Source organism: Diplodia corticola (assembly GCF_001883845.1).
Source record: "Diplodia corticola strain CBS 112549 chromosome Unknown scaffold17, whole genome shotgun sequence".
Classification (NCBI taxonomy): Eukaryota; Fungi; Ascomycota; class Dothideomycetes; order Botryosphaeriales; family Botryosphaeriaceae; genus Diplodia; species Diplodia corticola.
The window spans coordinates 459,666-475,186 of record NW_017971496.1 but is presented as its reverse complement, the minus strand read 5'-3'; the positions used below and the strand labels follow the sequence as shown (position 1 = coordinate 475,186).

At 59.0% G+C, this 15,521-nt stretch overlaps 4 protein-coding genes across 4 annotated transcripts; 1 reads left to right on the top strand and 3 right to left on the bottom strand.

The window, feature by feature from the left end:
* Positions 1 to 356: 356 nt before the first annotated feature.
* BKCO1_17000144 (2-dehydropantoate 2-reductase) lies at positions 357 to 1,361 on the top strand (the record flags this gene model as incomplete). The annotated part of the gene is made up of 1 exon (XM_020271609.1): positions 357 to 1,361. The coding sequence occupies one exon, from the start codon at positions 357 to 359 to the stop codon at positions 1,359 to 1,361; it is 1,005 nt and encodes a 334-aa protein (XP_020131664.1).
* A 968-nt stretch (positions 1,362 to 2,329) lies between these two features.
* Positions 2,330 to 3,409, bottom strand: BKCO1_17000143 (extracellular proline-rich protein; the record flags this gene model as incomplete). Its single annotated transcript, XM_020271608.1, has 1 exon — positions 2,330 to 3,409. One exon carries the CDS (start codon positions 3,407 to 3,409, stop codon positions 2,330 to 2,332), a length of 1,080 nt encoding a protein of 359 aa, XP_020131661.1.
* Positions 3,410 to 8,026: 4,617 nt separating this feature from the next.
* Positions 8,027 to 10,327, bottom strand: BKCO1_17000142 (atp-dependent rna helicase rok1; the record flags this gene model as incomplete). The annotated part of the gene is made up of 1 exon (XM_020271607.1): positions 8,027 to 10,327. The coding sequence occupies one exon, from the start codon at positions 10,325 to 10,327 to the stop codon at positions 8,027 to 8,029; it is 2,301 nt and encodes a 766-aa protein (XP_020131662.1).
* A 434-nt stretch (positions 10,328 to 10,761) lies between these two features.
* Positions 10,762 to 11,624, bottom strand: BKCO1_17000141 (atp synthase subunit g; the record flags this gene model as incomplete). Its single annotated transcript, XM_020271606.1, has 3 exons — positions 10,762 to 10,996; positions 11,050 to 11,134; positions 11,363 to 11,624. 3 exons carry the CDS (start codon positions 11,622 to 11,624, stop codon positions 10,762 to 10,764), a joined length of 582 nt encoding a protein of 193 aa, XP_020131659.1.
* Positions 11,625 to 15,521: the final 3,897 nt, after the last annotated feature.

The window sequence follows — 15,521 nt, the reverse complement described above, 5'->3', positions numbered from 1 at the left end:
CGCGGCGGGACCCTGAGCCTCGGCCCTGGTCCGCGGCAGCGAGGCGGCAGCAAAGCGGCAGCAAAATACACCGGTTCGGGGCGGATTAGCAGGCGCAGCTGGCCGCAAGGAGCTTTTTTAGCGGCGGCAGACACGGCAGCGCCCGCCTGGCGCGCACTCCAGATCTGCCCGCCCCACCCGCGCAGCCAGCCGGACGCGACTCACACCGACACCCATCACCCCTGACACGCATCAAAGCCTGATTTTCTTTCTTCCTGCGCACTCCTCCGCCGCCAGACCATGACATTAAGACCCCGACTGAGCCGGCCGACACCGCGCTGCCCCTTGCCCACCCCCATCCATCCCTCCTCCCCCTCATGGCCCGCGTCCTCATCTTCGGCGCCGGCGCCATCGGCTCCGTCTACGCCTGGGTGCTGACGCGCGCCGGCGCCCAAGTCACCTGCGTGTGCCGCAGCAACTACGAGCACGTCCGCGAGCACGGCTTCCAGCTCGACAGCGACGTCTTCGGCCACGCCCTGCGCGTGCGCCCGCACGTCGTCGACCACGTCGCCGCGCCGCCCGTCGACGCCCCGTGGGACTTCATCCTCGTGTGCAGCAAGGCCTTCCCCGGCGCCGAGCCCAGCACCCCGTCGCTCGTCGCCCCCGCCGTCGCCAGCCCGCGCACCGCCGTCGTGCTCGTCCAGAACGGCATCGGCATCGAGCAGGAGTGGCACGACGCCTTCCCGCGCAACCCCATCCTCTCCGGCGTCGTCTACCTGCCCGCCACCCAGCCCAGCCCCGGCTGCGTCCGCATGGGCAACCTCGAGCGCCTCGAGGTGGGCGCCTTCCCCGCCACCTCGGTCGCCGAGGCCACCCAGCTCGGCGAGTTCATGGAGCTCGTCCAGCGCGGCGGCGCCACCATCCTCGTCTACGACGACATCCAGCCGCGCCGCTGGAGCAAGATGCTCGTCAACGCCGCCACCTGGGACCCCGCCGTCGTCCTCGCCGCCGTCGCCGCCGCCTCGCCCTTCCCCCCGGACCAACAACAACAGTCATACGGCCCCGACTTCGTGTGGAACGTCATGCAGGAGATTGTCAAGATCGCCCAGGCCTGCGGCTACGCCGAAATCACCGACGACGAGGCCCGCCACCAGCTCGCCCGCGCCCAGTCCCAGACCGGCAGCGCCGCCGAGGCCATGCGCGCCGGCGGCGGCAGCATGCTGGCCGACGTCAAGGCCGGCCGCCCGCTCGAGGTCGAGGCCCTCGTCGGCAACGCCATCAAGATCGCGGAGCAAAAGGGCGTCGCCACGCCGAACCTCGACGCGCTGTATGCGCTGGCAAAGGGGCTGGATAAGGGTGTCGAGCGGAGGCATAGCGTGTAAAGAAACATGGGAAACAAGGGGATATCAAAAAGAGAAAATAAAAATAAAATCAACGGATATTAGAATGGGCGGACAGACAAGAAAGGAAACAAGCAATGGAATGAAAGAAGCGGATGAAGACAGTCCGGTAGAAGAAGGGACATAAAGGTGGTTGTTGGTGTGGGTTGGGAAGCGGGAAAAAAAGAAACGGAAGGAAGGAAGGAAGGTGGCATTCTCTCTCTCTCTATCTCTCTTTCTCTCTCTGTCTCTCGTCTTGTGTAAAGATACCACATCTCTGTATTCTCTGTATATGTGAATAAAACGGCCGGCTTTTTTTTTGTATGTAGAGATGAAAGCGTAGATATTATGTTCAGCTCTACTGTAGTTATCAATATTAGTTGATGCCTGCGGGTTTTACTTTTCTGTTCAGAGTTTGTCATCCTACATATGCGTGTTTAAAACCTACTAATATGATTTCTATCACTATTGATATACTCGCTATTTGCAGGAGAGGATTGCTGGCTGCTGTCGTTGGCGGTAACTGTCGATTTTACGGTAGGTCGTAAAGAATTAAGTCTTCCTATATCTTGTAGCGATATCTTAGCTTACTTATGTAAGTAGTTAAATATCATGTCTGAATAAGAGAAAGCCAGAAAACCATCTTCAAACATGTTTCTCAACCGAAGGAATCAAAAGAGTTATAATAACATCCAGTATGATGTTTTCACCAACGCCAAGCTTGCTATGCAAGTGTAAGTCGACATTCGCGCTAATAAATGACCAGAAAGGAGCGTGACCAATCCAACGCTTAAAAGGCGCAGATGCGCAGATATCCCAACCAAGCTAAAGAATGCAACAGGCCATCCCAATGCCTTTTTTGTCGTTAAAAAAAAAACTCGCTGAAAAGAACGTAGCGACCCGGCACCCCAGGCCAATTAAACGAATCTATACATAATCCTTCCCCCCACCCCAATCCTCATCACATCTACCTACCACTTCCTCCCCACGCCAGCAGACGGGCTTCCCGTACCCGTAGGCCCGGCGGATCCCTCGGTCGTCGTCGTCGTGCTTCCCCAGTGCGGCTTGCTCGTCGGGTTAGGGCCCTGGTTGCCGGTACTGGAAGAAGCCGCGCCGCCCTCATGCGTCTGACTACCACCAGTCTGAGTGACGACGGGGCCGGAGACGGTGACGGGCTTGCCGTCGTGGCCGATGCTGACGGTGACGTAGGCGGTCACGGTGGGGACGGGGACGGGGGAGCCGTTGGGGGCGAGGGTGACGGTGATGGCTGGGGGGCAGACGTCGCTGTTGCCGCCGCCGTTGTTGCTGCCGGTCGGGGCGGGGAGCAGGGTCGTCACGGTGGTGCAGTCGGAGACGGTGGTGTGGGGGATGTAGGTGGGCGTCAGCCAGGTGGAGTACCAGGTGCTGGTGCCCTGGTGGCCGACGGGGGTGGAGCAAGGGACGAAGGAGGTGATGGTGTCGATGATGGTGGTGGGGTAGATCTTGGTGGTGACGAACGGGGTGGTGCCGGGGGCGTACTCGGAGGTTGTCGGCTTCACGGTGGGGGCGGTGGTAGGCTTGTCGGTGATCTTGCCGGTGGGGAGGGTGGTGGGCTTGTCGGTCGGGAGGGTGGTGGGCTTGCCCGAGGGGACGTAGGTGCCATTCGGCGCGGTGGTGGGCTTGTCGGTCGGCTGGACGTAGGTCGAGTTGGGAGCAGCGGTCGAGTGGTGGCAGCCGGCCTTGCAAGAGGTGACGGTTATGGTCGAGGTGGTCAAGGAGGTGGTGATGTAGGTGGATCCGTGGTCGGTCTTGGTCGAAGTAACAGGGCAAGTGGTGACTGTAGTAAAGGTGGTCATGGTGGCCGTCTCAGTAGTGCCGTAGCCGCCGGTGCCGCTGGGCTTGACGGATCCAGTGCCTGATGGGAGGGCGCTGCTCCCGGAGAGACTAGGGGTAGGGGTGGTAACGTCGCTGGAGGCAGCGGTACCCCAGGAGCTGTGGCTCTGCCAGGGACCATTGACGCTGGCAGCAGCAGCACCAACGAAGGCAGTGAAGGCGATTGAGAGGGCGTGCATTATGAAAAGTGTGCAAGATTATTCTGAAGATTGAAATGGTGATTGGCTCTCGGGGCTCTAGCGAAGGGAGCAAGGAAAAGTTGTATAGCGAATGTCGGCTCGGGGCCTTGATTAGTGTAGTGATTAAGATTGTGATGGAGAGAAAACAGCTACCGGGCGACAGACAGACGGCTATATGTATGCTCTGCTGAGCGACAGTTGAAGCCGGTGATAGTGGCCCTGCCCGCTGAGCGGCGAGCATACTGCCAAAAATGGAACCCGTGTCATCCTACGGTGCTGTTCCGCGGAACGCCGGTGGAGACTCGGCTCATACGGACGCCATAGGTAGAGCATCGGGCGGGTAGTACGAGCCTTACGAGACGCATGCGCGGCGAGGGCGACGGCGGATAGGATGCAGGTGCGTGGTGGCTTGGGGTGGTGTGGGTGGAGGAAGGCTGTGCTGAAAATAGCAGCGGGCGCACAGCCATGTAACGTCGGCTTCCACGCTACCATGGACCGCAACTGTGCCACCACCGCCGCACCTCGCTCGCCTACTCCGCCCTCCGCTCCGCCCTACGCCGCCGTTCCCTCCCATGCTGATCCGCGATCAACGTCGCAGTGGACTGGTCTGGCCGCCCTCTCAGCCCTACCACCGCTGCCCTCAAGATGACGACCGAGGGCTCAATCATCATCAGCTGCTGACACTTGTCTTCCCTCTCGAACCCTAAACCACCCCGCCGCATCGCGTCGCGTCTTGGCAGCCGCCTCGCGTCGTGAGCCTCTACTGCCAACTGACATCCTGCTTCCCCATCTCTGCCCGTTCACACCTCAGCGTCCGATTCAGCCGACCATCGCGGGTTCGAGACGTTTCTGCATGGCTTTCCCACAGACGGCGAGCATCCTGCTGACGCTCGTGTCCTCTCGCCCTCGTCATCATTCAAAGTAGGGTCCCGAGTCCTTCGATCATGCGCTGATCTCCGCCACTGCCGCTCTTACGTAGTACCACGCGCTCCATCCTCAATCTGGCAACTCTGGCAGCCCGATCCGTTCACTACAGCGCTAGTCCCAATCGGGAAACACTAGTCGACCAGAGTAAAATTTTACACCATCTTTCGCTCAACATCCCCATCTGCTTGGACTCTTCGTCAACACGTCTTTTCGACGCGTTCGCAATCGATATCTTCCCACCTGGTCGAGCCCTGCCCCATCGCAGAGGTCAATCACCTGATCTTGATGCCGGAGGTCGCTTAGCTCAGTTGGTTAGAGCGTGGTGCTAATATTGGCAGTCCTCCCCAGACGTCTCAAAAGATAACGCCAAGGTCGCGAGTTCGACCCTCGTAGTGACCAGTATACCCTCTTCTTTTGCTCCAGATCATGCTGGGCCAATTCCTTTTGCTCATTCTTGGACCTGGTCCTGCTCGTCCTTTTGCCCACCTGACCCCTGACCTCTACGTAGTATGACTGCACCCGCTTGTCCGGCTGCTGTGACCCCAGAAACACGGATTGTGGCTTTTGTCGGTGAATCACTTGCATACTGACTCTCCACCATCAAGCCGGCAACTGGATGGATACGCCCCCGGATGGCCATCCGCAGCCCCGGAGTCTCACTGTCCGGAGAACGATCAGGAGATGCCGTCGTCGGTCTGGAGTGTTCTGGGCCTCTCTCCTCACTTAGTCTTCGTATACGCGCCTAAGTGGACCGTGTCTCGGACGTCTGGACGTATCCATGGCAGAATGAATCAAACCACCGACGTGGCTGCCAGCACTTACGAGAAGGGGGCCTTGGTCCCTGCCAAACCGCCATTACCTCGACTGCTCCTTTTGGGCCTTTTGGACAGGAACACGGCCCAACCGGTCCGTGGAGTCCATGGGCCCGAGTAGACGGAGGACTGGGCCGGACGTCGTAGTCAGCGGTACGGGTGCCATGCAGCATCCTTGCAGCCCACCTCAGCCGCGGCACATGCAAGCCTGCGCCTGTTGGTCGTACGAGCCTGGTCAGAATCCACGAAGCTGGTGTGTCTTGTTGGAACCCGACAGCAACGAGAACTAGACAAAGCAGCCTGAGTTAATCCAAAAGGGGTTTAGCACGTACATATTGAGGGTTGCCACGTAGATGGTTTCCTCTGTCCATAGCCACCCTTTGAGGGTCAATCCATTGATTTCAATCGTGTTTCTAACAAAACAATCCTTACTCTTTCTGTCATCCTCGTCTCACTGTGTCCTCTCCACTAGGGTCCGAGATCCATCTTGTAGCATTGTCCGATAAGCACACGAAGTGCAATGACTAATGGCACAGCTCGTTCGTATCTAACACCCACGCGAGAAAACCGACGGAATGGCTGTCAATTAAGGAGTACATTGATAGACACACTTGTCTCCGTCTTGGGCCAACCCTTCTCTCGAAGATGCTGGCACAGATTCTGCAACGCATGCGATACCGAGGGAAATTGACTTGAATATAATAGCATAGAGTATACTTTCTCACACGACTACCTCCGTTCTTTCTTTGGCTCGCTTAGACTTCTACCTGTTCATAATAGAACAACTCGTTACTGACTCCCCTAACTCTATCGCATGCATACTATCCTATAACTTACCTCCTACTAGACTACACACGGAGAGCCTTATATCTAGGAAACCAAACTCCTACAAAGCACTTCCTAACCATTTAGATGCAACATACTCTGTGCAGGCAGTGCTTGCCGGATAATTCCGTCCTCCCCAGGTTTCACTGAAGCACACCCCTCTTTAGTCACGAGGTTGACAAAACCTAAGCGATACCAGCCGAAATAGATAGCTTGCTCTGATATCGAGTCCGAGCGACGAGGTAGGCGATACCGAGAGTAATACTAACTACTACATATAGCTCTCTTCCCGTCTATTCCAGACACAAGACCGCGCACGCGAAGGCGGTGACCGCCACCTCTCCAGCGGAATAAGTGCGTGGCATTCGCTCCCGCCTTCTCGCCCCCGCCTTCTCGCACCCGCTTAGGACAAATTGACGTGTGCGCTTTTTCTCTAATCTATAATCTTTCTCCCACCAGAAACATGCCCGCTTCTCATCGCGCATAGGAGCCTCTTACAACATGTCCGTATCTAAGCCGATATCGGGTTGCGAAAGATTGATCTACGGCGATCCTTTGCGTGGGCAGATGAAGCAAGCATGCCGACGTAAATGTAGGTTTAAATGATATTTCCTCGTGCGTGAGTGAAGCAGATATCCGGATCTGAATGCTAAAGTTCAAACTGTACAAATAAATCCAGATATAGGATTACACTACCCATGTAAAACATGTAAGTGGGTCAATTGAGTTGCAGTAGATCTCGAGGAGGAACTGGGCCGTTTCAAATAGCGGCAAATGGGAGCATTCTTACATCTATATCAAGCCATAATTGTCTCTTCTAGACCGCAATAGTATCCGTCTCCACGCGCAAAAATACCGGGATATTCATCTCCAATAGAGATAAACCAGAAACGGAAGGTCCCCCTTACCAAGATCACGCCAGCCCCAAGCACCCTGACACCATCACTCCTTCTTCATCTTCTTCGTTCACATTTGGGCCAAGCCGGTTCGTACCAGCGCTTATCTCCAGTGCCCACATGGAAAGCCAACCAAGAAAGGGAATCAAGGTGCATTACTCAGAAAAAGCGCGTCAAGGCGGCCGGCGGAACAAATACCACGGCCTCATTTGCGCTCGTCGAACCGAACATGCAGTTCGTCATTGGTTGATGACCGGCTGGGGCCTAGAGCCTTCTTATTTCCCCCCCCATCCAGCGTTCAAACGTTGTGCATCGGTGTTGCGTGTCCGATGCAATGCATGTATGTAAGCTGCATTTACCCCTCATATATGTATGTAGACGAGAGCCGAAAAGGAAGAGATAAAAAAAAAAAGCAAGCAATCGGCTACGTGTCGCTCGTAGGGCCATCGCCAAGCGATCTGGTTTCCCGTACTCTCACACACCCCTCCCATCTTATTCCCGTTTTCACGTGCAAAGTAGTAGAAGAACCGACAAACTACAGGGAGATACGCGGCTGGTGCCTCTATCTTTTCATTCCTCTCTCGAGCTCGACTTGCATACATTACATGCGGGCGACCTGCACGCCTGCAGAGGATTCTGTTGAGGTCGTTTACAAACCTGTTTTCCCCTCTCTCGCTCCCTCTTGCAGATCTGGTGCATCCCCACAGTATGTTACAAAAAAAGCATTTGAATCCTCAGAGCTATTGTACCTGCTTACATGGGTGGTTGGAGATATCGTCTATACATCCTTGTGCATAAAGACCTGTTGACACGCAGTCACTTACTTTGACTGCCCCTTGCAGGAAAGGGTAGTGTTGTGCCGTAGGGCACGAAAGGGGCAACCTGGCCCTCCGTCCTAACTCTGCCTCTTTCCGAAAGTAGAGAGATATCGCAAGAGACCTCAACACAATCACAGGAATGTCGTCAGACAAGCTGAATTCATCCGAAAATGCAAAGCTGAACACCAAAGACGCCAATCGCTATGATTTTGATACGGGTAAAATAAGACGCTGTCAACTTTTTTTCTTCTTCTAACAAACCCTTCTCTCCCTGCCAATCCTTTCTAGGCGACCACTCCCCACAACCACACGCCTTTCCCCTTTCCCCCACTCCACCACCTAATCATCAAACCCCCCAAACTCCTCCCCCTCACTCTCCTCCTCACCGCCGCCACCACCACCACCACCACCACTCTCCTTCCTCTTCCTACTCGCCTCCACCGCCGCCTTCCTATTATGTTCCATCTTCCTCGCAAAGCCCGGCTTCGTACTAATCTGCGTCCGCCACTTGCCCCTGCCCCCCTCCTTCTCCACGCCCGTCCTCCTCGCCTCGACGCCCCTCTTCTTCAACAACTGCTTATCGCGCTTACTCGGCGTGGGCAACGCATCCAGCAACCACTGCTGGACCGTCTGCTTCTCCGCGCCCTCGCCCTCGGCTGCGGCGGCCGTGCCCCCCCTCCTCAGCGCCTCGCTCGCCTTGATGACGTTGGCCACGTTCCTGACGAACGGCACGTCCTCCTCGGTGTACAGGGTGACGGCGACGCCGCCTTGGCGGCCGGCGCGCCCGGTGCGGCCGACGCGGTGGACGTACGCGGCGCCCGACGACGGCACGTCGTAGTTGACGACGCCGTTGACGCCGCGGAAGTCGACGCCGCGCGCGAGCAGGTCCGTCGTGATGAGCACCCACACGTCGCCGCGGCGGAAGCGCGCCATGACGCCGTCGCGGCGCGACGCCGAGAGCGACGAGTGCAGGACGGCGATGCGCGCGGAGCCGCCCGCCTCGGGGGGTATGTCGTATTGGAGCTCGGCGTGGAGGGCCTGGGCGCGGGGGATGGTTTGGGTGAAGATGAGGAAGGGCGGGCGGAGGGTCGGGGTCGAGGACGAGGACGAGGGGGCGGTGGGGTGGAGGAGTTGGCGGATGGCGAGGAGCTTGCCTTGTTCGGTGGCGGCGTAGGTGAGTTGGTGGTGGATGTTGGGGATGGCCGAGTCTTTGAGGCCGACGACGAGGCGGGCGAGGTTGGGCCGGGTGGTGGAGGAGGGGGCGGCGAGGGATGTCCAGCGGGAAGTGATGGTGGCCTTTGCGAGGTCCTCGATGCTGGATCCCATGGTGGCTGACCAGAGACTGACCCGCAGCAGCGGGCTTGTGCAAGCGTTCCAGATGGCCAGGGTTTGGTCGCGGAATAGAGGATCGAGTAGCACGTCTGCTTCGTCCAAAACGAAGTACTTTACAGATGGGAGGGTGCCTGTCTTTTTTCCCGCGACTTGGAGTGCGTGCAGTAGAGAAAGGGGCGTTGAGACGAGGATATCAGACTTAACCAGCTGGCCTCGCTTGCGCTTCTTTGTCGCCTTGGTGCTTTTTTCATCGTCCGAGGCCGAGTCGCCCTGGCTCTCACTGTCGCTTCCCTCGGAACCGTCGTCATCGTCTTCCGGCTTGGAATCGTCTTCCGCAGATCCTTCCAAGACCTCCATACCTTTACGCATGAGAGAAACCTTGATTCCTGTCTTCAGGCTGAGCTTCCGTCCTTCGTTGACGATTTGACTGGCCAATTCCTTAGTGGGGGCCAGAACAATTGCCTGAACACCCTCGTTTTCTTTTGTGGGTGTATCCTTTCCGTTGCGTGCTTGTTTACGCCTCTGCAAAAGTGATTCGACCACGGGAATCAGGAAGGCCAGCGTCTTCCCGCTGCCAGTTGGCGCAACCGTCAAAAGATCAAGTCCGTTGCCCTCCGGGTCCGCTGCATCCAACAGCAATGGTAGGCTGGCAAGCTGCACTTCTGTCGGCATGGTATAGCCCTGCGCATCGATGTTCTCCGCCAGTCTCCTGTTCACGTTGAACCGCGATCTCAGCTGGCCAAAGGACGTGAGCGGTTGCGGGAACAGCTGGACCTTTCCCTTCTTCTGCTGCGATACCTCCTGCTCCTTCGCCTTCTTGCGCTTCTTAGATTTCCGCTCCGCCGCCTTCTGCTCCGCCTCTTGCGCCTTGTAGTCCTCCAGCAGGGTGATTTTGACCTTGTGCGAGCGCAGTATGCGCCTGCTTTCCTCTTCCGTCATCGGCTCCATGCCACCAGCAGATTCAGCCTCGGCCTGATTTTCCTTCGCCTCACTCTTGTCTTTTTCCGCGTCTGCCTCTGTCGCTGCTTCGGGCCCCGTTATCTTGTCCTCCCGCTTCCCATGGCCGAAAAAATCGAGTTCGGGCGGCAGGTCGACGGTTGCTTCGGCGACATGGTTCTGTCCTCTCTTGCGCTTCTTCGTCTTCAATCGTGTAGCAGGCGTCGGGGCCCGGTCGTCGTTGGTCGCGTCGCGGCCGAAAAGCTGCGGGTTTGCGGTCGCGCCGCTGGACGGCGTCTTCGCTGCGGGCGCATTCTTCGCGGCGCCTTTGCCGACGTTGGTGCCGCGCGAGAGCACCTTGAGGAAGTCCATGTCTCGAGATGTCGTGAGTTTAGGCCAGACGTGACGGAGTTACGAGCGATCAGTGGTGGCGATGCATAATTTTGCGGTACCGACAAGCGTTGGCGGCGCAATAATTCCGCTATCGAAAAAAAAATAACTTATCGGCGCTGTCAAAGCTTCACGCCATCACGTGCGCCTATATCACCAAGCTTCGAGCTCACGGGCGTGTAGCAATGGCCCAATTGATGTAAAAATACAAAGGAAATGGATAAAATCTAGAAGCAGCATATGTGCATGTAGTACAATGCCTTGCTCCGTGGAACAAGGTGTGCTCCTCTAGTCAACGGCTTCCTATACGACTTTTGCCGCCTGTTTTCGACTCTCCACCCGTCCCCGACCCCGTCTGCGCCTGCTTCCAACTGACAGCTGACTTGTCTACCATCCATCGCAGTCGGCTTCACCCTTTAGTGGTGGGCCGGCGCGCTTGACCTGTAGCCAACGATCTTCATGCGGCCAATCATCTCGCCAACAGTGAAGAAGCCAAGAACCTCCGCGGCAACGACGCCGGCAGACGCGAGCTCCGCCCTGTTCGCGTTCCTGACACGGGCCAGGAGGTTGGAGGTCTGGCCGGAGATTTGAGAGGGGTTCTTGAGGGTGTTGATGAGGGGCTGGAAGTAGGCCTGGAAAGTTTGCGTGGACCTGCAGGGGTCGATGAGTATGGTCCATCTCAGGGCTGTCTGGGCATTGCTTACGGAGGGCTCATCTTGCGGGCCTGGAAGACAATCTTGCCGAGCTCCAGCGTGACGCGCGAGTAGTAGACGGTCGGGGGGATGAGAGCTGCGGGGAACGCCTGTCAGTACGGGTGGACGCAGGCATGCGGGAACAATGGCGACTTTGGACGCGCCTGCAGCACCGCCGACTGACACGCAAGCTGCAGGCATCTAGAACACCATCGGAAGCGCCAATTATGCAGTCGCAATGGCATGGTGCCGTCCAAGATAAGCCCGCGGAATGGCACATGCCAATTTGCACGCCGAGTCTGTAAATCACACGGAGCGCACTTACACTGGACGAAGCCCGCAACCTTGGCCGTGCGGCCGCCGGCGGATGCCAGACGCTGCAGAGCGGCGCCGCCGAACTGGGAGGCCTTCGCGAAAGCAGCGCTGCCGGTCGCACTCGCGCGGGCAAGGCCCTCAGAGGCCTTGGACGTGGCTTGAGCGGCCTTTTCCTTCGCGGCCTCGGAGGTGTTGGAGGCGTGGCGCGCGGCGGGGCGGCGCAGGGCGAAGCGGGACTGCCGCAGCACGGCACGGGAGGCAGCGAGCGACATGGCGGCGGCGATGGAGGAGCGGAGATGGGGTGGTGTCGAGGGTGGATGAGGCTGCGTGCTCCGTGGGCGTTGAGGTCAACTCTGCCGTGCACGCCCGAAGGGAAAACCATTCCAGCGCCTCGGGCGCCAAGACCCTAGCTGAGATGCCGGTTCTGCGCGACAGTCACCATCGCCCTTCCACACACCACTTTCACGCTTTTTGCTTTCTATCACAATGCTCGCGCTGCAATCGCGCACGCCTCTCGCTACTGGAGCCCCGTCCGTGCCGCCGTCAATTTCCATGTCTCCATCCATCCGGCCCACCCCCAATGCAGCCCAACCTCGGATGGCAGCGTCTGGCTCCCGGATAGGAGGTACGGAGGAGCAAGTCACTAGGTACCGCCGATGGCTTGCTGGGCCCGCAGACCGGCAGCGTCGGGTGCTCGCCACACGCTCTCCATCTCTCCCCTCCTATCCGCACCACCCTACGCACTAACCACCCCTCCGTAAACCCTCCGTGCCCCTCCTTCCCCTTTAGGGGCTGGCTGGCAGCAGGGCTGATGCTCTCCGCCGGACGAGCCCCTTCCACGTAGCGTTGCGTCGTGCAAGCAACCCAACCATAGATACTTGAAAGAACCGTCCAGGTGCGAGAACATATCCGGCAGGGTGTCGAGCCTTGCCCAACGTCCAATGGAAAGCGTCCGACCACCGCGGTACTCTTCGAGCCGCCACCCTCCCCACACACATGCGGGACGGCACCCCCGCCGCAATCTGACGGACCTGGATGCTTCCGCTCTCGCTGGTCGAGAACGAGGACGACCTCAGATGCCGAGCCACCGAACGGCATGGGCAATGGCTCTGTACCCTCCCGTGCCCACCCCATCCGTCATCCCCACCGGCCAGACCGTCGTCCTCCACTCCCGTTGACATCACACACGCGCCTGTCCCAGGTTCTCTTTCATTACCCCGAATCCCCGGGTGCTGCATTGCTCGTACGGCTCTCTGGCTGTCGTTTCGGGACGCGCAACCCCTACTTGGTTCGGGGTTCTTGACGAAAAGAGATACCGAGCGCTGAGTGGAAATTGGACAGCTTGACGAATAGGCACCCGGTGGATTGCCTTCTTGATCATGCTCCACCGAGTACCGGGAAAACCGAGAAGCGAAATGGACCAATAGGACCCGAGCGTGCAATTAGAGGTCGAAAGAATAGATTGATCGAGACAAATAGGCCCGCAGTCAACATGGAACCCCTCCAGCAGGGCATCGGAAGTCTGGCCGAATGGCGTTGCGGACCGGAAACGAGGACTGTCGTTCGATTGTCTAATTACCTCTGGAGTCTCATGTCATCAGCCAGCTCGACGGCATCGAATAGTAGCACTCGGCGTTGAAACATGAAGAGAAGAGTATTAGAAACGAGAATGAAGATGTGTCGAAGAGACGTCATACCGCAATCTCGGCAATGAGTCGCGGCCTCCTGTCCCCATAGTACCGGCATGGAACGCCAACGGACGCATCTTCCCACGAACGGCGAGCGCTTGCGTTATTCACCGTTGGCTTCTGAAGGACTGGAACGGGTGGGGGGAGCCAGCCATTGCGAGGTGAGCTAGAGCAAATTGTCATCAGCTTGTTCACAGCGACGGGGAGGGCAGGTGTGTTTGTCGATCCCTTATGCAAGCGCCCAAGCCGCACCAGCAAGAGAGAGGTCTGGCCAGCATGTTGAGTCGTTGGCGATGGGGTCGATACGAAGACACGTCTATGGAACCACGCTGTTGCCTGTTGGCAATGTTCTGGGCTCAGGGGCTAAAGTACAGCAGCAATCGCGGTGTGGATGCTATTCTCGGCTTGGCACTGCGGAGTGCTCAAAGCGCGCGGGATTGACATCGGTACTTTCCACAAACTCCTCATCTCCGCGTCGGTACAGTAAGAGAATGAACTTCTGCTAATTTTGGACGGCTTCTACGAGAGGATTAGCAGACGACAGGGCGCCGTAGTGCCCGATGTGGATGGGACGGTCCTCAAGCGCTATCTCCGGTGTGGAGTGACGGGCGCACATCTTCCACAGGTCGACGCGTAACCGCTCGAGGGAGCGGCGGACGAAATAAGGGACATCAGGGGAGATGAGTTGCACAGCCGGGCAGAAGGCAGAGCATTGAGCTAAAAAGACATGTCCAGCACACCGCCCACGCCTCCCCCTCCGGAACCGTAGCTGGGCTCAACCTGATTGACGCTCTCCGTCGGTAGATATCTCGCAGCCCCGCGTCCGGTACACGATCTTTCTATTGGGTGGCCTCAAGGGCACGCCAGCCGCGGGCACGGCGAGTCGGATCAAAGAGCGGGCCGCATGCCCTGAGCTGCAGCCTCTCCGCGCGGGCTTCTAGAAGGAGGAGCTGCTCGGGCTGGTCACGCTCCCTTCCCTCGCGCTGCGCCCTCAGCAGCGGCGACCCCTCCGGGCGGCATGCCATTGGACCCTATGGCCCAGGACCCGGAGATCGAGGGCGCACCCATGTCGCGGCGGGCAGCGACAGCCTGCAGCTGCGAGTTAAGCAGATCGATCTCGTTTCGAGGCTGCCGATAGGCCGGGCAGCCGCGCGGCGGCGGGCTTCCGCGGAGAGGAGGGGCTTGGTAGGCGCTCCGCGGTGGTCGGCGGCGGCAGGGCGAGCAGAACCAGCATCTGGGGAACGGGGTGGAGGCGCTGACCAGCGCCCGAAACACAGCGGCCTGCAAGCCCTTCACACCTCGCACTGGATCGGTGAGGCTGGAGCTGGTGGTACATGTACATGTGGCTTTGGTAGAAACAAGCTCAAGGCGAAAAAGCAATTCTGGGGCATGGGTGCCACGATGGAGGACGTCGATGCGGCTCAGCCCTATCTCCAACCCCAAAGCCGCCGCATCGCGGCCACCGGGCGGCAGTCTGCCGCACCGGGCCGGGAGGTCTGCCCAGGAGCCCAGGAGCCCAGCAGCCCAGCAGGCCAGGAGCTCGCGCTGGCGCTCTGACTAAACACGGGCTTAGCACTCGAGGGTGCTCCCAGGTGGTCGCGGTAGCTGCTGGGCGGAGCGGTGGAGCCTCGCTCGCTCGGGGCGGCGGGCGTTGGAGGGGGGGTGGGCTTCGGACGATTCTCATCATATCCGCAGCAATGGCCACTTTCCGTTTTCTCCCTTGCGCAGGCTGGCTAAATAACCTGACATGCATCGGAACGGGAGGCGTCGTTCCCCCCGCTGCCCCCGGGCAGATCATTGCTGCAGCTCGACGAGCGTGCGGATAAAACGCAGCGGCAGGAGATTATGCAGCCCGTATGGCATGATGACGGCGCGGCGCACGTTGCGTGCATGCTCGCTTGAGGCGGGCTGGGCTGTGGGCGGGCGCACTGAGCGCGAAGCGTGGCCGGGGGCGCGCTGCAGAGCGGGAGAGGGCGCGGTCAGTCGAGGGCGTTGTGGAGGACCCGCTGGCCCCGGTTGGGGCAGGCGCGGCGCGGGCGCTGCATACGAAGTTATCGATGGCGCGAGCATGACATGTAAGACTTTGATGTCAGCCACCACGGCGATACGCCGCTCGTGACGGGCCTAGTCGCCACAGCAATTCGCCATGTTCCGGCGTCGTTGATCGCCGGCGCTGTGGAGAGAGCTGGGGCGTGTGCGCTGGGCTTCGGCGGCGGAGCGCTGGCGACAGGCATTAGCCGACGGCGCGCTGGTCGGTCTCCATCCAGTCTCCATCCAGCATCACACCACGGCCGCCGCTGCTCTGGCACTGGGGGGAGGGGCTTGATGGGGAGCGCCAGGCGCTTGCAGCAGGCTGGCCGTGGATGCAGTGGGCCGGCGCTGCAATCAAGAACGAGGCACTCGAGGCTCCGGCCTGCCTATTCTTAACGCGCCTCCACTCGCGCGGGAGCTGGCACGAGCGTGTGCATGATCGGAGGCCGC